Source organism: Rhea pennata, chromosome 2 (genome assembly GCF_028389875.1).
Source record: "Rhea pennata isolate bPtePen1 chromosome 2, bPtePen1.pri, whole genome shotgun sequence".
NCBI classification, from domain to species: Eukaryota; Metazoa; Chordata; class Aves; order Rheiformes; family Rheidae; genus Rhea; species Rhea pennata.
Window position 1 is genome coordinate 31,539,484 of NC_084664.1, and position 26,877 is coordinate 31,566,360.

The following is a 26,877-nucleotide window of genomic DNA, read 5'->3' on the forward strand; positions in this document are numbered from 1 at the left end:
ACATTATTGATCTATTTCCTGCTATTAAATACACACACACGCACACACACAAGGCAAAAATGTTTACTAGATGATACCGTACTGGTTCTGTAAGGATGGACTTGCAGCCTTAAAAAAAAAAAAAAAAAAAAAAAAAAAAAAAAAGACAGATGTCAGGAAGTAATAAAACTACACTAAGCACCAGGGAATGGTGTCAGGTACCAGGGAAATCTCCAAAAACAAAAGATTTGGCCCTGAGCAAGGGGTTTTTCTCAGGAACTACTGGAGAAAATGTTCCCAAATGGTCTGATATCCCAATTTCTCCTAGTTACCACAGCAGCCAACCGTGAAGTCAAGCAGGCAGAATTTGGTCTGACAAACGTACGAATTCTGTGCTTTCAAAGAATGCAGTGTTAACATTTGCACTACTGTTAATGTACAGAGAAGTTATACACTCTGGTGAGAAAATCTATAGCTCCCTGACATAGAAAGTCTTATCCCTCAAGTAAAATTTGTGACTTGCCCTAAACATATACTCTCAACATGCTGAAATGGATTCTGAGGGGATCCATCACAGCTTTATCTAATTTCACCTCCATTCAGGTACCAGCACAACTGAACCATTAGAACAGAGGAAAAATGTCCGAGCACCCACAGCTGTGACACAGTATGTGGGTCTTACAGCGAAGCCTCCCACATTTGTTCCCCAGTAGCACTATTTTGTGCTGTCCACTGCTGTGGTACTGCTTGAAAACAACAAATCAAAACAAAAGAAAAAATCCAACCTCCTCTACTTCCAGCCCCACCCCCTCCAAAAATAAATAAATAAATAAATAAATCAGAAAACAACCCCAACACCTAAAGCCCCACATTCAAAATCAGCAGGGTATTAAAATGCCCTATGAAGATCTGGAAGTGTTCCTAGCTGGAATCAATCTTTCTCTAAATTTACATATCCCACCCTTCCCTGCCTCTGCCCCCTTTTGTCAGTCAAATATAAACAGGATTTAGGTTGCCAAAGCATTATACCTCATATATACATATATGTGAATTGTACATATTGCTTTTTTTTAAATATATTTTGCTGGAAGCCATTCACGGGGCATAGACCATCATCTCCTCTTCCAAAAGAAGAATCTTACTGAAAAGGCCTCTCCACTCCAAATGGTTAGGAATCCAATACACAACAATCTTGCAGAAATCAGCTGCCAGATTTATTAATCTACCTGAAAACCCCAAACAAACAAACAAAAAAAAACCCCAAACAAAAAAGTGGAATAAAAACACTTTAAATAAACCTTTTAGGTACATTTTAAAAAGGGTTAATCAGTTCAGTGAAAGACTCGTATCTTCTGCTGAGAGATCATGTAATGTTGGTCTGATTGCTTGTTTTGTTCAGTGAGTCACTACCGTATACAGATATATATATATATATATATAATATATATTTCTTCTTAAATATTACACATTTGATGCAATTTTTTGTTTTTTCTTTCTTTTTTTACTCGTTTTTTTTGTCCAACCCCTTCCCCAAATACCCACATCCTGCCACAGGCAGGAGGCGCTCTGTGCTGACATTAAAAAACCAAAACCAATCCACGGACTTTTCATCAAAGCATCTTTCATTTGAACCTTATTTCAGTGGAAACTACATTTTTTTAAAAACAATCTTACTCCACTTTTTCACCTTCTTTCTTGATAATTCTGCAGTTTTAGAGTTGCGATTCTGGGTTGATCACTGAAAATTTAAGTGCCTTTGAGACTTATATATAAATGACAGAATTAGGTGACATATTAAGGCATATATACACTCCCATAAAATATGTTGCCTTATGGATCTAAGCAAATTAAATGCCTGCTCAAATGTTTTTCTGTACCTGTGGTTTCTAGTGACCACTACTTTTTTACTTTTGATTAATTCCCTATTAAAATATTCATAGCTTAACTAGTGTCTTAACTGACATAGAACAGAAAATTAACCCAGCACCTAGGTTTGTCTTTGAAATCCATCCATTATGATGAAAATTAATTTTGTTGTTTCATGGTCATGCATTCATTTTCCTTCCACGTCTTGGGAATGTTGGAAAACGAGCTATTCCATATAACACCTGTTCAAATATCTCTGGGCAAAGAAAGAAAGAAAGAAAGAAATCTAAATGTTATGCCCCCTCCCTCCCTTCAAACTGGAAATATTACATTTCTGAAAAGGTGCTCATAAATACTTAAAACTTTTGTTTTCACTTTACATACAGAATAATGTGTGGCTTGTGAGCAAGATCACCCCTTGCAAAAATAAAACAATTTAAAAAAAATAAACAAACCAAAAACAAAAATCCAAAACCCACAAAATTTAAATTGTCTTCCAAACATCTGCGATCACATTTACATTTAGTGTCCAAAACAAGTTGATTGGTAACATCAGTGCCAGCACTACAACGTCATACAGCGACTTCATGGTATTCTTTGACAGTTCGTATAAGTCTCCGTCCCACCAAAAGTTACAAAAGGTTCCGCAGAGCTTTCCTCAGCAAGCTGAAGCTCACTAGGCATTTGTGGATGCGCGTAAAAGCTGCTTATAGCACAGCTATGGCGTAAGCTATTTTCTAAGCAATAAATGGTTCAAGTCATCTATTTTGTCCTGAAATGCTACCTGTAGTTACAGCATTGCTTATAAATGGTCATAGTAAATTCAGCATCAAAGAGAATATTACAGAAAAAGACAGCAGCAGAAGCATTAGCATTATCTAGTATTTATATATGTTATCAACATAACACAGCAGTAAAAGGTTTAAATGCATATTAATGGGTACCGTGTCTAAAAATTACTAAAGTACCTATTTAGTGTATTGGATATTTTTCTCAAGGAGTGCTTGCTGTATCTAAACAGCATAATTAGATATGTGACTTAGTACAGTTAATTCCTATTGATTAAATAACTTATTTATGTACCAAAGGAAATGGAAGGATAGAAAATGTTTTCTCCCTCCCGATCATGATCCTGTATTTAATGCTGACATGATCATCAGAAAGCTTACCACATGTAATTACTACCCTCAAGCGGATCTTGAAAGGTCTAAACCACAGCATGGGCCATGTACACATAGCAAGGTGGCACCAGATATAACATGCAACTTTGCAATCTGAGGTCAGGGATCGTGCTACTCAGTCACTGTACTGATGGCCCCTCTGCCATTAAATGAGAACCTTTTTGAGGCCATAGAAAAACAAAAAAGAGTAAAAAAACAACAAAAAAACCAAAAGGACAAAACTATCTTGTGATACTTATTTGTTTTTAAAGGCAAGGCGCAAGGTCTGCCACTTCTAGTTTCTAAATTAAATGCCGCAATTTATGCTTTGTTCCTCTCTTATAACTGCAGAAAGACAATTAAGAATGGCAAGAAATAAATGCCCTAGGCATGCTATGCTGATATCATCAAGTGGTTATTTTGCACAATGAGAATTAACTGTACTACAGATACCCAGAGAAAATGTACAATATCTTATGCTGATATGAAACAAAACAGACATGATATAGTTTTTTTTTGTACTTAAAACCTGTATGTCCCCTTCCCAAACTTAAGTAAAAAGCAACCCCCCCTTTTCCTCCTGTTACACAGAATAACGTTTAGATTCCATCCCTCCCCTTTCAAATAAAGTGCGCTGTCCATGGCAGACCATAGGAGTAATGCAACAGGAAAAGCCCCTTTTAGTGTACTATTTAAAAAACAAACTGAAGTCGATTCAGCTTTCCCCTGGGTCTTGTGAAAGAGGAGAAGCCTAAGGGAGGGGTGAAACATCCCCTTCGCTGTCACTGTTGTTAATAGACATAGCCTTCGTTATAGGGGTGGGTGTTGCAGCAGCCACCGTCCTGCATGTAGACCATGCTCTCATCAAAGTGGGACAGAGGGACAGTGTCCTCCTCATTGATGTGACGCTCCATGTCAGTCTTCAGTAAAGGGCGCTGGTTGTCCGGAAAGGCCATGGAGAAAAGCGCTTCAGGGTCGCAAACAAACTTGTAGACGTATCTTTCTCCAGCAACCTTTGGGTAACAGAGAGGGGAGAGAAAGGCACAGCAGCATAAGGCTTCATTCGTGGCTTTACAACTCCAAGTTCAACAGATTTTTGCAGGACTCACTTTCAGTATGCAATTAAGTATCAGGGCAGCAGAACTGGTAAGGCAACGACACTAGCAAAGGCAATAGGGACCTGCAGAAGCAGGCTGCGCACGTTTTTGGTTTTGAGGCACACGATATCCTGTCGGAAGACGGACTAGGTATTCTACTTCCAAACTTTGTTCGTGATCATCTCCTATACTTAACCACAAACAGAACTGTTCTTATTGGAAAATGTAAACAAATTGTCACTACAGTGACAAAATAAAATGACTAAGTCCCACACTTTGTGCGCAAACTGGAAAAAAGAATCACGTTGCATGATAGAGATCTGAATTTCACTTTATACAGATTGATTCATGCATAAGAATAAAAGCACTTAGTTATAGTACATGCTGATTGCACAGCGCCTGTGTAAGCAAACAAGTAGGCTAATATGTACTTTGCAATTGCTCATGCAAAGCTTGGGACATTTAGATTTGCTTATGGAGGGGCCATTTGTCCAAAGATCCTAAAGTTTTCCTTTACTCAGAAATAACTATAAAAGTTTGGGCTTCATCTACCTAAAGAGTGATAAAAACAACACAATAATGTCTTATTTGAAAAAACAGCCTATATGGTGTCTTCTTAAGCACCTCATTTTAAAGAATCTTATTAAAAAATACAAATCAAGTTGCATGCTTATAGTAAATTTAAGTTATTTTAAAATAAACATCATACTGCCTGCTTCTTCTGCCTCTGGCTGGCATGGCATTAAAAGCAGGTGAATGAAGGCAGCAAAATGTTGCAAACTTAACTTCGTTCTTATGGGTGAAAATACTCTGAAGCATCTCCTTTTTGCTGCATTGTAGAATTGATGCATTCTACAAATAATGTAAAGTTTTGGTAGAGGCTATCTCTGCAGTAGAGTTTTGTTTTTTTTTCTTCTCTCCAATCGCAGTAATGTCAACAAGTTTGACAGACTGGAGTCTGCATCCAGAAACTAGACATTCACATAGCCTATTAGCGTGGCTTAACTCAAAACAAAAATTGCTTTAAGGGGGAAATATGTGCATATAGATCTTGCAGTAAAGAAATTTGCCACAAATCTAGAACTCCCACTAGATTTTAATATACGCTACCTAGTCAGATAGGATGATCCCAGGGTAAACTTCAAACATGGCTGTGCCAAAGTAAGCAAGCGTTCAAAATAGATTTTAAAATATGTGTTAAATATACTCTTGAAAATTAAATAAATAAATAAATAAATAAAAATTAAAAAAAAAAAAAAAAAAAGGAGCTAAACAGGTAGCAAGCTAGTTGTTTGAAGAACCGGTAAACTGTCCATATTAAATAGATACGTGGGGTTGTGAGGCTACTTCTTTTTGCGTCTGTGCCGCCTTTGAGCTGTGCTGACATAACCGTCTGTGCAGCCATGCCACAACCTGGGACAAGGAACTCATCTGGCCAAAACGTTACTCAGCAAAATCAAGCGTTTCTGCCTCTCCTCAACTGGACCTGGTCTCCAGTCCACTTTACAGAGGCCAAATACAGAATTATGTGACCTATAAAAATGCATGAGGTACTGGGGTGTTAAAAGTACCGTAAGGCAGTACTAGCCCAAAATGTTTGCTAAGTTCACAGCCAGAGAGAGAAAGGGCAGAATGCTTCAAAGATTCCCACTTCTGTAATAGGCAACGCTAAACTGAGACAAAATCTACTAAAAAAGTTACCCGGTAGTTTGAGCTGATAGCACTGTTCCACTCACAGACTTGGCAAATGGCACGTTTAAACGTGTTAGTCGTTACAGGGCACAAAACTAACGTGAAAAGATATGGAGTAAGTTATATAATGCAAGGTGTTCATTATGATCTTTGATCACATCATCTCATCTAGCAGATGCAGTGAACAGGTACCTCCTATTGATTTCTCAGTCAATCTACATAGCACTATATAGCAGTATTTAAGAACACATATGTAAATTAGCAAGTCCCAGGAAAAGAACAGGTTGAATACTGTCAGCAAGACCAGACTGTTATACATAAATTATTGTTAAATATTTCTCATAATTCAGCATATTATAAAATATTAAATTCCATTTTAAAATGGTATTATTGCAACACTATTGGTAAAATATTCAAGTATTTGGTATTTTAATAGATATCATTTTTCTCCCCTATCTTTCAGTTATCAAAGTATCCCAGTGCTGGGCAGCTAATTTAGAACTGCAAAACATTATTCATAGTGTACTCTACTGTTTGCCTTTCCCAGGTGCCAGGAAGCTCTTTTGGGTATTTTTGAATGTTACCTCTTGCCCTACAGTCATGATGTGCATCATGTGAACTATCTAAAAACCACAGATACTTTTTACATTAAAAAAAAACAAAAAAAAAAAAACAAAACAAACAAACAAAAAAAAAAACTTGACGCACATACTGGACCTGGTAGGTGAAAGGTGAAATACAGACCTTACTATTTGCCTAAACTGATGAAAAATCTGCCTAAGAAATACAATTACAAGTATTCCCTGTAACATGACTTATGGATTAACATGTAACGTACCAGTGAAATTTAATACAGAACTAGCTGCTCACCTTTTGCATGATTCCCTTTTCATAATAATAGCGAAGTGATCGGCTAAGTTTATCATAGTTCATAGCTGGCCTATTTTTCTGAATCCCCCAGCGACGTGCCACCTGCCACAAAAATGGATTAGCATTGATTTGTTAAATGCATTTAACAAGCAGATCTTATCATCAGATATTTTACTTGAGGGTGGGAGGTAGAACCCTGCAGTGGAAGGCATAAATAAAAGAGAAAAGGTTGCCATGACCTGAATTTCCCATGTGCTACTATGACTCTTAATTGGAAACACAATCTTCCATTAAACTTGGAACAGACTTACTCATTTGCAAATGAGGTGGAAACTGTTGGGGAAGGGGGATGTTGAAGAAAACTGGAGAGAAAATAAAACTATATCAAGAACTGACAGATTAAAAAAGCAAAAAAAAACCCCAAAAAACAACAAACCCCCAAGTTTCATCAGAAAAATTTCAAGAAAGATGAAAACTTTTCTTTACTTTGATACTGTGTATAATTGTAATTTTCTTGATTAGTCCCTGCTATGAGAACACTAAATTACATTAAACACATGTGCGTATACGCATGCAGACTTAGCTCATGAACTAATACAGACTCAACTTGGAATGACGGTAATGCTGATATTATTAGACGATATGACTCAAAAGCCAGCTCCCAGTTCTAAATGCTACATAGCAAAGAAAATGAATTGTCTGAGGAGGCAAGATAATCACCTGGAGAAGCTATATGGCAGTACAAAGAATGGAAGAGAAACTATATAGCTGCAGTTGTATAATTTCCCTAAAAAAAAAAAAAAAAAAAAAAAAAAAAGAAAGAAAGAAAAGAAAAAAAGGAGTCACAAGCAACTTGTAAAGCCATTCCATGGAGAACAATATGCCTTCTGCTCCGACTTATGATTTCTACTCGTCTTTATACTTCCTGTTTTAATGCAAGACGTAGTTTTTGAGAAACAGATTTTTTGTTTAAAGAGCTTAACTGCTTATCCTCCACCCTAAATTATAATCCATTGTTGGTGACATTACAATTACTTGCTATAGAAATTAATATCATGTCATTGTAGGGAGAAAAAAAAACAAAATGTTGCAGCTGGTGAATGCTTTAAAGTACATTTTATAAAAATGCTTGTAAGGTGCATGCATATGCATATAGCCCTGGAAAAAAGGGGAGAATAGCCAAACAGTTTCTCTATAGACTGCTCTATGAAATTTCCCTATAGGTGTCCGGAGTCTTTTGATGCAAGTCACAGATGACATACAGCGTTTGGAACTGAAAGGGACTAAATAACACCAGCAAAAGCCATGACTTGTGTCTCCATCTCGACAACAATTTTTAACATTTCTTTTTAAAATATTATTTCCTCTCTGTAGTGCAGCTTTTCAGGCATATGTAAATTATGGTAGTTCTGCTAACTTCAGCTATGCTATAGCTGCATTGAAGCATACCTCCAAAGCACGTCAGTTTACTCCAGCTGTAGATTTGCCCTAGATACCTAAACTTGATTCGCCTATTCATCTTCGTAACAAATGTCTAGTCTCTCTTTGTTCACTCCTGCCAAGTTTTTTCTGCATTAATCAGAGTCCCCCAAATCCTCAACATATCGGGTTTACATAATAAATAAATACACAGCAAAGTTAACTGTAACAGAATAGTGAGTGGGAATATGCTACATTGCATAATATTTTGACATTCCTAAATAGACTAACCATCTCCGGGCTTGCTTGCCTAGGTACATGAGTCTTCCCATCCCTCAAGCATCTGGCAAGTCTCGCCAGCACTACTGAAGGGATTCAGGTCTCTACTTTCCACTCCACCTTCCTGCAGAAGGCTACTGGCCCAGTAACAAGGCAGCAAAAGTGGACTTACGAAAATCTTAGCAGCCCAAACCTTAACACAGTTGCCTGTATTGACATTAGCCTACTTTCTCAATGAGCTATGATGCCCAAGAAACTGATATGTGTTAGTGTCTGTTGTCACCCTTTCTAGAGGGATATAAGCCTCTAGAAAAGGATGGCATGGAAAGGTCACATCATGAACAGCCTGACCTGCCACAGCTGAACCAACAAGCTCTTTGGTTTCCTTTCAGTTTACACTTAGCAATCAACAAGAGTGTGCAACTTCCCATATGCTATTCTTATTTTAATTGACAGTTTCTTTCAAATCCACGACGCTCATAGGAAAACAACCTAGACACAGTACAAGGGATTGAGCAAGCTTTGAGCTGTCTGCCCCCTGCTCAAAAAAACAGCACAACTGCTGCACGCTCACGTAAGCAGGTGAGCTGGTTATCTTAAATCAGAATATTCTATTTTTCGGATAATTATGAAACAGAGAAATCTTAAGCCTTTATTTTGTTGCTTTTTTATCTAATAATATCTATAAAGTTTTGTACCATCTGCTGGGAACCATATTTTCATAAAATTCTTTAAATCTTGAAAAACTTCGGACATACCTTAAAGACAAGATAAAATCAAGGTAAGAAAGAAATACTAAAGGTGGAGCAGAATGAATCATATTTTGTATTCCCCCCTAAAATAATCAAAGAAAATTCTTTCTGAAGATTTCACTCTGCTCTAGGTAAGGCCACAGCACTAGGACAATGTCCACTGAAACTTGTTAGCACCTCAGCACAACCTAGAGCCTGCTAAGGATTAAAAACTCAGCAGCAAAGTTTCAGTATAAGACGGACTAAGACTGTGGTCAATTTTATCGTCAGCTCTATGATGCCAGAACGTGCCACTGAGTATTGCTAATACGAGGACTCTCTGACAGACCAGACTCGGCACCCTGGTCCAATGGCAACCTGTCCCTTACCAAGACCATGTCAAGAGGAAAAGGGACATCACTACTGTCTCCCGTCCCGAATTACTGCAGGATCCCCTTAGGGCTGTTGGCAGCTGATGTAACTTTAAGTAATCTGAAAGCTTTCTTGCATAATTCCACCAGATGGAGGGCAAACAGCAGAAGCAGCTAGTGGAATGCAGAAGCAGCCTAATACCCTTGAACCATCCTACTTAGCAGTAACTGGCAGTGGATCCTGATAGAAAATTTGCTGTGGTCTCCTCTGTTACCCAACTCCTTCCAAGGGGCAAAATCATAAACCAAAGTGATATCACTTTTTGACGATTCTAACCAAAACACACACACATCAGTATGAAAATAGAATACAGGCACACCAGATTTTCTAAGATTCTGTTTGTGTTTAGACTCTATGACAGATTAAGGATGATTTAAATGTTGTCTAGTCCCCAAAAAGTTTACTTAATAAAATGTTCAATTTATTCTTGTTTATCACACAAGTGAACTAAGTTATGGTTCAACAAATATTTACGAATACAAGTAATTTTATCTACCCACGAGTCCTTTATGGTTCAGGGGAGCTGTGCACGTGCATGAGTGTTTGCAAGAATAGGATCTAAGAGTGCACTAAGCAACCTAACGGTATAAATAGGCAAAAAGACTCTAAAAAGGGTTGTTTCGTTTAATTTTGATGGGATTTGACAGGGTGATTTTCAACTCCTTTTCAATTCATGCCAGACTTTGTCTTTCACTGTAAAGCTACGTTCAAAGTTCCCACGTCATCACACTGAAGAATAGTTGGTGCTAAAAAGACTGTTCAGGGACAATTTTTCTAAAGAGTATGAAATAGTAACTCTCCATTTACCGTGTGAAGCCATTCTGAAAATCTGGGCCCCCATTGTAATGTTGACTATTTGGACCTCTTGTATTACTATTATTTTGTGCAATTAGGAAATCAAGACCATGCTTAACATATCTCTATTCTAACTGAAACAGCGCTTTCCTTATCAGTCCTTTCCACCATCTTTCTAAAGTACTACTGAAGCAAAATATGCAGGAAAAAGGCTAACTTGAAAGGAACCCTACTTAATTTGCAGGACACCTCAGTGGATGCAGAAGCATGCTGTCCGTCCAACCCACCTCTTCCGGCTCTATCAGCTTGAATTCCATGCCTCGGCCAGTCCAGGCGATGAAGTGGGAGTTCGACGGGTCATCGAGAAGAGCGACTAAGAACTGCCACAGTTGAAGCGAGCCTCGCCGTTGATACGTGGGTCCCTCACGGTACATTCCTGGCTCCTGTTTGACGTCACCTGCATACACACACGCACAGAGAGAACAACAGTAACAAGCATCAGCACTCAGTTTGTCAGGGAAACTGCTAAAGCAATCATTAGAGTTGAGGAAATGGAAGGAAAGAATTCTTACTTCCCAGCAGGTCTGTAAACACCACATTCCCTTTCTGCTGTTAATTGCATACACTCACAGTAATGTATTCGTAAACTAAGAAGTACCTAATTCAGTCACATTTTATGGCAGTCTCCCTAAGCCTATCCTCGTCTACTCCTGATACATGCAAATCTTACTTGCAAACCATTTTGCAATATCCTCTATCTAAAAGTGTATGAACTATTTTTGTAAGCAACTCTGATGTCTGAAGAACTGCGTTTGTATACAATTCTTTGCACAAGCCCCAGTTTTGGAAATGTAATGTATGCTTCATAAAGCTGCAAAACCCTATTGAGTGAAACTTCTTTTGCATGCAAATTCTTCTAAGGAAAATTTGACAAAGTATTTGACTTGGACTTAAACAGCATGTGCTTTATGTATAGGTATGCAAATCCTGCAGATATGCGAGTTCCTCTGTGGCATATTGGACTTGCATATAAGCACACATTACATTTACTCGTATCTACATATTAGATTAGCATTTCCCCCAAAGAGAAGTAAGTTAATTTTTTTAAAATTTTGAATCCACAGGAAGCTATTAAGAAACAACAATAATAACATTCTGCTAACTGTTCCACAAACTGGCAGTGAAAAATTGTCCTGCTTCATCCATACTGTGTCTCCATTGTTTTTAAATCTTACTCATAGTGAAAAACTCATGGAAACAACGATAGCTGAAAGGTCTGAGGCTGACGCAGAGATTTTTTTTTTTTTCCTGCAAACTATGACAGCAATCCTTGATATACTGGTAAAACTCCTCATTTCAACTACCAGAATGGCAGTGCTTGCCAATAAGCAGCACGACCTGTCTAATTTTGAAAGCAAGGACTTTACATTCATCCACAGCATTAGGATGTTCTGATGGCCATTACGGAATGGCTCTGTGTGGCGAAAGTAAGAATAACAATATTAAAAATGGAACACTTCCTTTTGTAATTGGGAAAGAAAACTGAGTCAATAGCTGTGGAAAACAAATAAATCAACACAAGGCTTTTTGGTTTCTGTGAGGTTCAAGTCCCAGGCCTGAAAGGCCTTTTTTTTTTTTTTTTTTCAAGGACAGGATTATTCTTTTAATGATAGCTGAGCAATGCATAAATAGCAAGTGCAGTATTAGACAGGATCAGATTCTCAGCCTGCGCTGATGTTTGATTTCAACCGAAGCAGCTGAAGAATCTAGTTCTGAAACATCATGCCTAGTCCTGGGCTCATCCCACTTTTGTTTTGCTGGCCAAAGCATAACAGCACATCTATCACCTCTCCTCAGAACTCATCCTGCTACAAGAATAAACATACACGTTCGTATCACAACATCAGTCTCTGAAGTACAAGGTGTTGTCTCAATAGACAGTTACAGCAGCTAAAAGCAGACAGCTTGCTTTGCGAGCACACAAATACTTACAAAGATTATTATTTGTATTTCTTTTCTATTTTCATTCCCTTCCTCGTACAAGAGAAAAAGAAGAGGATTTTCAAGAACAATGGAGATGAATATTACTCCTGAAGAGTTTTAATTTTGTGTAGTATGGGGACTGATCCTGTTCCATAAATGTAAATAGGAGTTTGCTGCTGATACTGAAAAAACGTCAGGCACACAAATGATTTTTTTGGAGGGGGGGGAGAAGGGGGAATGCTGAATGATACAATACATGGGGGTATGTGTGTATACATATATATGTGTGTGTGTGTGTGTGTGTGCGCATTTTCTGTACATTTGTGTGTGTACACACATGTATGTGTATTTTTATATATATACACACTCATATAAGCATATATTTCAAGGTACACCAGGGTATAAAGCAGACTTTCAGTAAATCACCCTTTCACTGAATGTGTCAATCCTGTCACAACGTAACGTTAAGTTTAACAGCCTTCATAGTTAGATATAATGTCTTTTTTTAAAATCCTCTTTATTTTTCTGCTATTCCTTACCAACCCTGAAATGCATGTGATACCTCAGTCTGAAGAAAGTATAATTCTCTAAGTTCATTTCATTTTAGAGTCTTCCATTCTTCAGTAAACACAAGAAATGGTGCTAGACACAGTAGTATTGTAGCCCATATAAGTGATTCTCAAGCAAGAAAAAAAAAAAGAAAAAGAAATCCTCTGAAGTTCTGCAACTGTATTTTTAGCTATGGTCAGAGAACTGTTCACGAATTCATCAGGAAGATATGTAATCTTTCCTACTAAAATAAACAAGGCTGGACATACACACATTAACACAAACAAGCCACTATAGCAAATGTACATAGTCAGTCTCCAAATGACTTCCCAAAGTTGCAGACTAACAGAATCACTGGCACAGAATAGTGCGTCCATCTACTTTCATTATAATGAAATAAATCTGAAATCAACTGAATTACACCAGGAAACTGTTTTTACATCAGTGTAACTGAGGATAATTTGGGGCATTAATTTTACTTGACCCCAGAATCCCTCTTAAAACATGTCTGTTATAATGAGTAGTGCTGTGAAAAGGTCATTGATTTGTTATCAGCTCACTGAAAAATAAACCACTAGTACAACGTTTAATGTAGCACAAATACACTTATCCATATATAAAAATGCCTGTACACTCACTGTCCACAATTCATCTCTTCACAGACAATGAGACAAAAGGCTTAGTCCTCAGTAAAACACAAATTGCTACTTTCTCTGTTTTGTTAAGGACAGCTTTCATTATAACTAACAACAAGTTACAGGTTATCAACAGTGCAATGGAAATCCTCCTATTAATTCTCAACATTACAAGAACGGAGCTCCTCTGTCACAACTCTGGATGCACAATCTTTCACTGGCAAAAGCAGAATGACATCTTATTGAAAAGGAGACTTTGGTTTCAAGAGACAAAGGTCAGCTTTGGTTGGGCGCACTGGAAATGGTGTGTTAAGGAATCCTAAATTGGCATGTTACTGACCTTTTCTGATCAGCAGAGAAAAGTCCCTCATCTCTTCCTCTTTCAACTTAAAAAAAAAAAAAAAAAAAAAAAAAAAAAAAGCAGAGATGTGTACATACCGTCAAACTTCTCCGGAACAACGCAAGTGTCATCATAAAACTGTCTAGGTCCCTTTTCATACATACAACCTGTAAGTCAAAGACAGAAAGGTGTTTATTTACAAGATGCAGGAATAAAGAAGAGATCATAAACTTAATGCCAGAGGGAACAGTAGGTCATACAAGAATCCAATTAATATCCCATATCCTTTGCATACTACCCACCCACAACATGTTGGGCTCAATACAGAGATGTTTAATTAAGGTGTGCATTCCCAAAAGACAGCTAATCTCCACCTGCAAAAATGAAAAAGTGTCCATTTTTCTCCATGTTTTATTCCAAAATGTTTGTCTCATCTCCTATTTGAATTAGTGTGGCTTCAGCTTTTAGCCATTATTTTAATGTTCTGGTTAACCAGAACTGCACTGCGTGGCACTATTAGCCTCACTACCACTACTTTGCACAGGCACAGCACAGGGCACATCACTCCCTGTCTCCTCCTGCCTTCCCATGACTCTCCATTTAATTGTGCAAATATTGCCAAAGCTCTTTTTGCCATATGGCTGCAATGTTTAGTTGGGGTATTTTTCCCCATTGCGAAGCCTAGAAGGAGTAGCCCCTTCTCACAGTCATATATTCTTTTCCGATTCTATTGGCCCAGTCTACATTCAGTATATTAAAAACACGTTTTGTTTAATGTGCCCAGATTCCCAAACAATTCAAATTGCTCTGTGCAACTGCCCTGTCCTGCCCATTATTTACCACTCTGCCTATCTTTGTGCCATAAAGTTATCAATTAACTTCCACAACATTACTGAAAATGTTGAATAGCAACAGTTCTGATAGCAGCTCCTACAGAACTGTAATAGAAACAATCCATTCAATGATTGGCCAGTGACAGCCACTTTTAGACTTGTCAGTTAGCCAGACCTTAATGTATTTAATGTGTACTGTATTGATATTGCATAGTGCTAACTTCTTAATCAGAAAGTAATGCAGTGGTAAGACAAATGCCATAAAAAGTCTAACTGTATCTGATAGAGACAAGTATCTTTATCAATCAAACTTTTAATCTTAAAGGAAGAAATCAGATTTTTTTGACCTGACTTTTATTCCATGAAATCATGTTGAACTGATTTCCAAATACAGAACACAAATACTTATTGAACATCACTGCTTTTTCTATGTCATTCATAACAATTTTACCACCTCCAGGCATTTATGGCCATATAACTTTGCTAAGACTTTTTCCCCCTATCTATGCTGTGATTAAAGCTCAAATTTGTTAAGTTAGCTCTACAGCTTGTAGATTTTTCCTTGATGTCTTTCACCTCCCTTATCAGGCTCCTATACTTTACAATTTCATATATGGAAACTGTTACATACTTCCATCTCCTGTCTTGCCCTCCTTGTTACATATTACCTTCAACTTCTATTTTCTGCCTTTACTCCACTCCAGAAGTAGGTGAGCTTTTAGTCAAATTTGTTATCTTTTCAGTTGTGTCTTTTGATTATTGAATGAAGTCCTATTAAAGGGATTTTGTGCATATATCTGTCTGAAATCCCATCAATTTCATACACAATTCTCCTCGGGTTTGCAAAATTAGCCCCTTGGAGGAAAAATAAATAAACAAAAATTTGTAACAAAAAGATTATATACTGACTAAAAAGATACATTAAAGCAGGAGATTGGAAGGCAGAACCTATCTGCCTGTGATCATTTTTTTCCCAGCTGCGTTGGCAGTCTTATCTGGAATATATACAAAGTGCTACTGAGGTAAATAAGAGTTTTGCTATATATTAAATGGCTGTGCAACTGGGGCCTAATAAGAAACAAAACACTGAAAAAAAAAACCCTCATAATCTCATAAGGAACCAAAGGGAGAGCCAAAAATGTTCACCGAAAATCTATTAAAGTATCATATTGATTATTTAACATTTAACTGAGCCTGTCACACCAATAGCCTGAAAAATATCATTTTAACAGACAGGACAAATTTGTAAGCGTCTCTTCCTTTCAATAGCTGGAGGCCTTGAAAGCAGAATGAGTAAATTCATAATAAAGTTGCTTCTATCATAACCAACCTGTGGCACTAGAAGAAGCTACAAGAGACCAGTGTATCAAAAACTCAGAGCTGGGATGGGAAAGAAAGATGATGGAGTCTTCTCAGCAGCAGACTTAAATCAGTGAACCCCAAATCCCTCCAGGCTTTTAAAATTTTTTAAGTTTCTCTTGAACAAAAATGATACATAATAGAAAACTTAACTTCTGTTCTGTTTGGGTGAGCCAGGAAGCCTTCTTGCCTCATGTAAACGGAATGGCAGCTAGGCACTTCTGAAAGGAGAAGACAACAACGCTAGTCAAAAGACTGTCTGGAATTAAAAGTGTGCAGGTTATCAATGAGAGAGGCTGCAGATACAGAAGCAGCAAAAAGGAGGAGAGTTACAGCAAGGTGGGACCTGTCAACACACAGTTACCATTTCAGAGCAGCACGCTCAAGGCATGGCAAAAAAAGAAAATCATAAAGTGAGGACCACTGATCCCATCTAACATAGATACTTGGACTCAAACCTTTACTGCAATCACCCTTGCTAAAAGCTGACTCCCGTGATTTAAAACTATTCACAAATGAAAATTCACATGAGATGGTATTAATATTTTAAACCCTGTGCTTGTGTATCCATCCTGGTAACTAATTTGACATAATATTTTTAATCAGTAACCCAGAAAAGCCTGCAGTCATGCTAGAGATTTAAAAACTCTGCAAAATATGGTATTATTAATACAAAGAATGACAAGGTGAATCTAGAGCAAGACATTGCTTTTGGCATTCTGGTTAAGGATCTGAAAGGTTAAAGAAATTGTCTGCAATTGCTAAGCATTTAAACTGGTTCAGGAATTCAAATGCATCGAATTCATCCTCTACCTGCACACCTTTAAGCAAAAACCAATTCCCTCCCCCCATAAATTCCTGAAAAAATAGTGTGCATATTCAAAGTAATACAAATATTTATTTGCTATTTCCCACTTCCAGTATGCAAGAAGAGTGAGAAAAAACAAACTAATGGAAATGGTATTCTTTGAATGTCTTTAAATTTTTCCTCTGTGTCTTGCTCTTTCTCCAAGTAGCCACATCCTGTGCATAGGGATTTGCAAACAGAAATACATCATTAATGTTTGCCCTTCTCGACCATGTTTAACCCACTTCTTGGATATCCAAAGTCTTGCTTAACAAAGTCTATTTGATCTTGTGATAAACTCCTACCCTAAACTATGCAATCTGTTACCAGCAACTTGTAACTCTGTAAGAGATGCAAAGAGAGGTCAGAAGAGCAGACATTATTTTTCCAACACTGCCAACAAACTCTTTCAGAATGTAATTCTAAATTTCACTGTTCACTGACTAGTGATGAGTATCAAAGATTTGGCAGGATAAGAAAATGAGGTTTTACACTGACTTCACTGAACAAGTGAAACACAGGGTGCTAATAATAGTTTCCTCTAAGAGTTGGAGGTCTCTCTTGCACGTGGTGCGGCGCTCACTCTTCTTTACCTCTTGCCTCGAGGCAGTGCTCCGTGCCTGCCTCCGCAGGCCGCTGGCGTTTCAAACACTGCCGTGACAACTACACTGAGAAATCACAGGAACCAGCGATTCAGCGATCGCTCAGGTCAAGCCTAGTTTTGTAGACTAGTACGCAAGGCTACAAGTAGTGGTTCACCTGCAATGAATCACTCATGTTACCAAGCAGACTGAATTTTAAAGAGACTGGAAAAATCTACGTTAAAAAAAAAAAAAAAAATAAAAAAGAGGAAGTCCAAGAACTGAAACAGATGCTATTTTCTATTTTAGGTAAAAATTCACTAGTATTGGCAACGAGACTTTTTTTGACTCATGAACTCCACTCTTGCAAAATGATACAACAGAGTACAAGGAATAAAGAATTATGCACCTATTCAAAAAGTTCTGGTTTAGCCAATACTGGGTTTCATCTCCTACGCTCCCATTAATTATAATTAACATCTGGAGTCTTTTTGAGACGAGCATTGTTTGTACCAACATTACTTAATCTTTTGGTTAGCTTGTGTTTAAATAGTCCACAGAGGATGGAAAAATATAGCAAGGAAGAGTTTATTTCTCGTAAAGTAACTAGAGTCTTGTTATCCTAAAGTGCTATCAGTTAATTTATGACTATCAGAGTGGGTCAGACTCTAATCAAATTGTAGAAACATTTCCAAAGTGATTATTCAATCAAATGACTAACATGGTTAATTAGGAGCCATAAACATTGCTCTGAAGTTCATCAAAGTAATGACTTGCCCAGAAAAATTACTGCTAATTAAATTGCCTGCTGCTTTCATTTCTACCTTATCTAATAAAAAGTCCAACCAATGAAATTTAGCATTGCAGTTTTAAATTGTACTAAATGCTTGACTAAGACCCAGAAGTATTTTTACCAGCTAAGCGGAGCTACTTCAAAAGAAAACATTTTAGAGCATAAATTACAGGGCAATTATATGTTTTCTTCTCCTTAAAGTATTGTTTCAAGAAGACAAATAAGAGAGAAGTAGGAAGTAGGCATAAAGCACTTCTAGGGCAGGATTCAAGTGTCTGAGGTGACTGAGGCTATTGCCTTTTAGCAAATTTCAATGTATAAAAAATGTGACTTGAGTCAGGATACCTAACACACTCATTTCAGACCCTTAATTAAGTATTTCACATTGTGAAGTTATGTCACCTCAAGAACAGCAGAGTCCAGTATTCTTAAAAAAAAAAAAAAAAAAAAAAAAAAAAAAACTAAAAAGTAAAAAGTATGGGGACATAAAAGCACTGCTATTAATTCTGAACACTTCAAGGTCATCCTCATTGCTCCTCTTGCTAACAGCAGTATATTGGTCATCTTAAAACAGAGAATCTGGACCTATTTCATGTTGTTCTGAAACCAATTTTTTCCAGTAGGTGTTTTTTTTAAAATTATATATAATCTAGACACTGCAGAAATGCCTTTTCATCTGTGAATGTCAAGGAGGAACTACTAGAAATAGGCTTTGCTGTGCCTAATCAAAATACATCAAAGTACAAAAAGCCCAAATAGACTTCCCTAGGACAAGAAAAAAATCTGCTAAAGCAGGCACAGGTTCTAGGTTTTATTGTCAAATATGACATTTGAGTAGACCCTTGGTAAGGAAGTATTTCATATTAAGTTATCAGAATTTAAAGGGCTAGGTTATAACTCCAAGTGATTAAGGAATCCTTATTGCTCTGCTCCGATTGTGATTCAGAGATAAAGGAACAGGTTACCAACCCACTGTCACACTCTGCAAAGCAAAAGACCCAGTTTCAGCTTCAGAGTCACTGACCTGGTACACAGGGAAGATTAAGCTTCCCTATGCAAAAGGACTCCTTCCCCGAATAAAGCAGAAAAGAGGAGAAACTGGAAGCCCAAATTGGGATTTATTCTTGGGGCTGTTTCTCGGATTCTGAAGTTACACGGTTTTCCTAACTAAAGGCCAGTTGCTAAGTTACACTGTCACGCTGAATTACCTTTAGTCCACTTTATCAAAGTCATCATAAGATTTGGAAACCCACGGCACTGCCCATGTGCACGTGACAAAGCCTAATGTGATACAGAAGTATTATATTACATACATGCACATGCAGAAGGAGAGAGAGAGAGAGAAAGGCTTAAAAGAATATGAAAGAGGATGGGTGGGAAAGGTTTAGCTATCTGCCCAACTTTTAACTCAGTGTAGCAGCTTACATCTACAATATGGTACACTAGCACAGATGTGCACTGAGCCTGCAAACAAGTCGCACAAATTGACCAGACCTCTCAACCTGCACACAAAACTTGCTTCCTTCCCTCTAGGCATAAAATTAAGTGATGACGCTAAAACTGGAACCACGTCACTACTTGCAGATTTACACTCCATGACCAATTAAGTCATGCTAAGAACGGGGGCAGATTCCTAAAACTTTGAAGAGACTCTGCTGGTCGGGGATACAGACAATGCTGCAATTTAAGCTTCTCAATTATCCTTTTGGTCTCAGAAGTAAATACAGGGGCTTTGGTTCCAATTTCAGTGATCAAAAGTTGGAATATCTGTATGAATAGACTGAAATGTGCTCTGCCACTTCTCTCCTGCTAGGCAAGAAAGTGCATGTTCACTTTCCACTATTTCCTTTGTGCTACATGGCCCAGAGGGGACAACAAAACCCCCTGAGGTAGCCAGGACCGATCTACTGAACACATATAGCAGCACATGTGTGCCAGTTCTCTCATCGGTACCTCGCAGGGTTTTGCAAAGTACTTTCTTGTGCAATGCAAACGTTTCTCTGCTGCATGGAGAGATGGCTGGAACAGCAGGAGAGATTTTTACTTAGTACAGAGACAAAGGTGGCTTTTTTTTTAATGAAATGTTCAAGTTGGAACATATCACGCTTTCGGCCTCAAACTTAGTAACGTTACAACCACACTGCAAAGAACTTTTGTTTTCGAACTTCCAAGAGCACTGACAAACTGTTTACAAAGGAACGCTTCATCCACCACTGAAGCACATTTAGCTTCGTGGTGGAAAGCAGCTGTTTAACCCCACTGAGCAGCTCTGGCCATTGCAACAGTGGAAAAGCAATACTGCAATCACTGGAAAACAGGACTTTTTAGACAAGACAGTTGTTCAAACTTAGATCATTACAACCAGCTAAGGTGGCAGCAGCCACCACTAAGGAAAACATACGATCTGTGTTTTGCAGGGAGACATATCAAATAATTTCTTTTGATTGTAAAATCTGTAATTTTGTAAATCTGTAGAATACATTTAGATTAAAAATCATATATCTCTACATACCAAGACATTTAGGTAGAAATACTGGAAATAATGACATAATCTTCCTATATAGGAATTGCTTGCGCATATTCACAACTCAAATGCTCATCGGGCAAGTTTTAGTTTACTCTTTAAAAGCTCTATTCCCACAAAATCTATGCAACTGCAAATTCTACACATTAGTAAAATTCTGATAATACAAAAGTTAACATAAATTTTTCATTAGCAAGGCCAGCATGTAAAATGTGGATGCATTTAAGTTACATAGGTCAACATAAAGTTATTATCTTCTCCAAAACTCAATCTAAAAATTAAGCATTCTTTACCAAATCATTGTGTAGTTTAAAAACATTCAGCACAAAAGGTTTTAGTCTTCATTTTCTTAGACACTAATCTTCATACTAGCAATTAGAAAAACATTATGCCATATACAAGTATGTGCACAAATAGACAGGAATACATCCTCTCTTAAAAAAAAAAAAAAAAAAAAAAAAGAGGTAATTAAAATCTAAAAACAATTAAAATCAAAGTCATGAAGTTACTTTAAAATAAAATAAATTGAACTTAAGTTTAATTTCTCACATTTCACTTTACAAAATCACCAGAGAAAACTAGATTTGGCCCCTGCAGCTCACATCTAAGTGAAATTATTACACACACACACACACACACACACAGGGAGTGAGAATAAACCTTAAGCAAACAACTTCCTTTCCACAACTTTGGTTTTTAGATCTATGACAACATCTAATGCATTTTCTGAGACCAGATGTCAACAGCCTGTCTAGGCGATGTGTAACTTTTTTATACAGCAGAGCACGAAAACAAAGGCTCATACATTCAGTCCCGAATTGAAATCCCACATGGAACTGATCTTTCTAGCATATTTTAAAATCCTGTATTTACTTTTATTAACCTTAATAACTTTAAAATGCATTTTAAGCATCGTTTCCCTTTGAATTCAATGAAACAGGGGAATCTTTTCTCTCCCCCTCTCTCCTTTTGTTGGTAATCTTTTACAGCAAAAAAGTCTGTGTTGCTTTTTCTCCCCCGCCCCATCCCCTGCCTGTAAAATCAAAGTTGGACAAACACTGCACGGCTGAAGTGACATATTTGAATGGAATTCAGACCAACCAGTTCCTGTTTATGTTTCTGATTTGAGAATGTAGCCTTCTCATTCACTATACATTAGAAACACACCAAGGCCATAAACGGTGTCAGGTTACAGGCAGGCAGGGCCAAGGAGCATTAATCATTACTTTAAGGCAACTGGCAAAAGCAGCAGCTGAGGGAACACTACACCCTTCAGCTCTGCATAAATGGACATTCCAGGGTTTGGGTTTTTTTTCCTCCTCCCCGCCCCCCTCCCCTTCAGCATCCATTTTATGAATGAAACTTCAGGCTGCACAGAGTCCATTCATATAAAAGCTATGCTCCCAGGGTTCAGTCTCCCGGGATCAATCGGTCTTGGGTAAGGCTGATGTGATTGGTTTAAGGCAGGCTTCAGCCTTCCATTACTGATTTAAAATGCAGCCTGTGTCCATTTGACCTGCGTTAATGCACAAAGAGTAAATCCAGACTGTGCTCTCAATCCTCAAATCAAATCATTAGCCAGTGCCACTTACTGTAACTGTAGATGTAGAGGATATTTATCCATTTCTTTGAAAAAAACAGGGACTGCAGGACAGTTTTTCAGATCATATTGTCTGCTTTGAAAAGAAAAATAGATGTATGGTCTCCTGCCTATATGCTCATATTAATGTGGCGCTCAGGCTTTCTTTTGTTCAAGATAATCTTGCAAAATTAATTTTAGTCTAACTCCAAATTTCTTTCTGACAGAGTTAGTGAATAAACAGAGGAAATCAGCTAGATAGGAAGCAAGTGGAAAGTTAAAATTCTGCCTTTCACAGCAATTTTCCTAAGTTCGGGTTTCCTAAGTTTCCCGCTGTTCACCATCTCAGACACCATTATTTTCTCCTGTCCTATCATCCAACAGCAGATTTGTGTCTAGGTGTTTTAGGAGCAAGTGCAAAGCGCGGTGCGGCTTAACAATCGGCTTAACCAAATCCCTGCTCCCTCGCTGAAGCAACACAGCAAAGACAAGCTCCTGAAACAAGATATTTCAAACCACACAAACGATGTTGGGGAACACTGCAAAACCAAAAAAAAGAAAAAAAGGAGAGGAGACTTCTTAACCTACTGAACTCGGGAGCAAACGCCTGTCCCTTACGGCCTCCTGCCGTCATCCCCACCAGATTTTCTTGGAGAACAACTGTACTGCTGCACAAAAGAACTTCGCTAGGGCCACACACAGATGCAGTTTTGGGGTGCACATACCGAAGCATCGTACTGCTGAAAAGGACGGAGTCACTTGCGTTTCACAGAGCATTTTATAAAACTCTGTTGAAAATACTGGAAATATTTGCAGTCTGACATGGCCAAAAAAGAAGAGAGAGAATTTGAGGAAAAGATTAAGGAGCTAGAGGATTTATGAAGCAAGATTTCAACAACAGCTCACCGAGACAGCCTAAGAGTATGCACGCAAACTGTCTACAGAGATTTAGAGGTGCTGCGTTGTTAATACTAAGGAATTGTTTCGGATGAGCCAAGGAGGTGTAGCTACGAGCAACGGAACGAAACTGATCAAAGGGGGGGTGGAAAACAGGCTTACCATCAAGAAACGTTCCTTAACTGTGAAGTCTATTAGGCTGTGAAATGATCTCCCAAGGGAATAATTGTAGTAATAATACTTAGCACTCATACGGTGCTTTACATTTTCAAGGCCCTGTACAAAAATTAGCCAATGTATTTAAAGTGGGTAGTAGAAATGCCATGCGTCGTGTCATTTTAAATGCAACCCTAGTTGCACTGGAGAATAACCCGGAGAAAGCAATCCTGTGTAGACTCGGACTGACAGTTAAGATTTCCCTTCTTTCTTCCTATCAGTATCTCCAAATATCTAAACTTTACCTCGAAGAACAAAAATAACTTCACTGAAAAAAACGCCCATTCATTAGAATATCCAGTTGTTGCTTTTTCTTAAATTAGACTAAAAATAATCATACTCCCAAGAAATACATTTAAAATGTCACCTTTTTCTTCACATTTTAATTCACCACATTCCCTAACATTACTCCACAAACTCCCAAATTTAACGAGGTTTCAGCTGATTTCTAAGGAAAAAACATACCACCAGGAATCATTTTCCAAGTTAATTTGCACTGTTTTGCTTTTCAAAAAACATCACATCAGGTATTTTGGAGGACTCTTGCTTTTATTCTTTTCATAGTCATTATGTAAATACAAACTTACAACGTGGATAGCAGAAAGCTGATAACATCCTTTGTCTATAAGGGGAAACACAGGAGGCTAAGAAGTGTCACAATTATAATTTCCTGGGTAACCTTGATTCAAGTCCTTTGTTGCAAGTGAATTTTGATATAGCCTTTTGCCTCAGAACTCTTGCCTCTTGAGTGCACAGCTCAGAACTGTTTAGGGGAAGGGAGGGCTGTGCAGTAACCAGATTTGTAGGTGGACCCCCTGCTTCATTTGTTACAGAAGCTGGAAGTTGCACAGTTAATGAGGCAGAACGTTTCAAGAAAGGAAAAAGATGACCTCCAGATTAATACAGCTGAATGATCAATTTTAGGCCCCAGCAAAGGCGGTTCCAGCCCCAGCAACATTTTCCAGATTTTTTTTGTCAGATTTTTCATATTATGTATTTTTTATTTTTGCAGTGCATAAACTGGGATGTTCCTGTCTGATGCCCCTGTATTTCTTTGTATAGAAATACAGATGAAGTCACTAGGAACAGAGCTTGGAACGTACATAACACCCTTTAGAAATTATCCAGTCCTTTCTGGGTACCCAAATTAAGCACATATGTATCTGATGTGTCTGTCTGCCTCCACTCATTAGTAGAGGGGCGATTCCCCATCCGTTCTCACACGCTCATGAAAGGTATTTATTGCTGGTGAAGCCCACAGGAATTAGAGGTTTTGATAAGTAAGTGAGAAAATAAGACAAGGAGACAAAGAATAAACTATTCCAAATTATTGAAGTGATGTGACTAGTATCTTGGAAGAAAACTTTGGAAGTGGCAAGGATAGAACGCTAGTTTTCCTTTAGGACCATTCAAGTACATTAATCATGAGGCTACTCTGAAATACAACTGCAAGAACAGCCTTGCTAATGCTCCTAAACTTCTTGGTAAGGCCTGAATCTACCTAGATTTCAGCAAATAAATTTCTGGCAATCACTAGTAAGCACATGCAAGCAACAATCCCCCCTCTATAATCTCTGACATTAACACTAACCTGTGACAAATTTCAAAATTCCCAGTCCATGACTGCGCACAAAAGAACTTTCCAAACAAAAGAACTATTTCAACAGGTCAAAATAAAATGTGAATTTTAACTGCACTTTAAGATTTTAAGATTTTTATTTTTAAAATAATTTTTAATAATAATTTATGCAAGTATGGCTACAGTCATTACTTTAAATATTTGCAAATACATTGCATTTTGTAAGGAGGGTTAAGTAGGCAAAGAAGCTACCTGAAAATGAAGGTCAGAAAAGATGAAGTGTCTGAAGCCAGGCCTTTTTATTTAAGCAGCTAAATACATGGGTTGATATCAAGATGATGTGCTAACTATAAAAGAATGCCCATTATTTATCCTTGCAAAAAAAAAAAAAAAAGAAAGAAAAAGAAAACAGTCTTGGGAAGCATTTTGGTCTATATTCATTAAGGATGTCAAATGTCAAGTCTCTATTGCTGTTTCTGACTGCATCTTTGTGTTTTAAGTTACTAGATATAACATCAGGTACTAAACACACCTGTGACTGGCAGCCATAGAAAAAATCTGTTGTAGAAAATAAGGTCTTATTCAATATATATATATATGTGATGCACTGTGACTTCTGGAAGTGTGAATAGATAAGAAAGAGCTTCTACTTTGTTGACATTTTTCATTTTTCTATTTCCATTATCTCAAACATTCTGCAGTAGAAATTGCATACCTGCAATTACAATTACAACTAATTGATCTGCTATTTCCCATGTCATAATTAATGTCATGTTTTAATAGAGTTATAATCATTCATAATAATGCTTTTCATTCACTACCTTCCTACAAAGTATAAAAGTGCACAAAAGCAATGAACTTTATGAGGCTGTTTTAAAAACATCCCAAAAGGAACATCTCGGTGTATTACAATGAACTTTTTAAATATGTTTCTATATTCTTATCTGCAATAAAATACCATGCAAAAAAGACTCTTCACTCTGGCATTCCTCCTTCCCTGAACATACATAGGTGAAAAATGAAATCAATGATTCAGTGACAAATACATTATGTTTCCTAAGGGGTTATTTAATGTACTCTTAGCAAGGATGGAAAATGATGGTTTCTAGAGAACAGATGGTAACAAGACAAAATATCAACAGACCACAGTTGTTGACTGCAATTTATGGAGTGTACAGATGTGTCAACTTAAATGCAGTGATTCTGAGGCCAATAAAAGTACTTCCTGATACCAACAGATTAATTTTTCATGACCACTGGTTACACAGCTATTACATTTTTAAAAACTAATTATTCATCTACAAAAGAAACAACAACTTTGCTTGAACATCATTACTATAAAGTGGAATGTTGCTCTTGCTGGCAACAATAACAAAAAACAAAAAAGGGAACTATGGGATAGGATACAAGTTTGCACATCACCCTTTCAGAATAAAATCTGCTTTTTTTTTTTTTGCAGTAAAGAGTATTGCAAAGAAAGATGAATGCCAGCAGCCAACACAGATTTAAAGTAATAGTATGCAATAAGGAGATCCTACTTCCTAGCCAAATATGAGGCATGCTTACAAAAGGGCCTTTTTTTACCCTTTAATTTAGCAGGATGAATAACGGTGCTTGTGAAGGTTGAAAGAGACTGGCAGTGCCTGAAACTGCAGTTCCCTTTTTATTATCCAGCAGCATTAACTAGTTAGACAGTCTCCCCAGGGCTGCTCGATAAGACTAAAGAAACATGACTACCAAAACCACATATCTCAGAACCTTCGTCAATGAAAAGGTTTAGTTCTAAATCTGATCATTGTAGTCTGAACCCATTTTCATCCTGGCTTACACTTCAGCTTGGAG

At 37.5% G+C, this 26,877-nt stretch overlaps 1 protein-coding gene across 2 annotated transcripts in view; it reads right to left on the reverse strand.

Annotated features, from left to right (window-relative positions):
- Positions 1 to 1,171: 1,171 nt before the first annotated feature.
- The window catches only part of ETV1 (ETS variant transcription factor 1), a 67,135-nt gene continuing 41,429 nt past the window's right edge, over positions 1,172 to 26,877 (reverse strand). For both annotated transcript variants that reach the window (XM_062567779.1, XM_062567780.1), the window contains exons 9-13: positions 16,172 to 16,240; positions 13,926 to 13,994; positions 10,608 to 10,777; positions 6,665 to 6,766; positions 1,172 to 4,018 (exon numbers count right to left, since the gene is read on the reverse strand). In XM_062567779.1, coding sequence (XP_062423763.1) covers positions 3,797 to 4,018; positions 6,665 to 6,766; positions 10,608 to 10,777; positions 13,926 to 13,994; positions 16,172 to 16,240 — 632 coding nt within the window. In that variant the 3' untranslated portion in view covers positions 1,172 to 3,796. The remainder of the gene's footprint in view (positions 4,019 to 6,664; positions 6,767 to 10,607; positions 10,778 to 13,925; positions 13,995 to 16,171; positions 16,241 to 26,877) is intronic.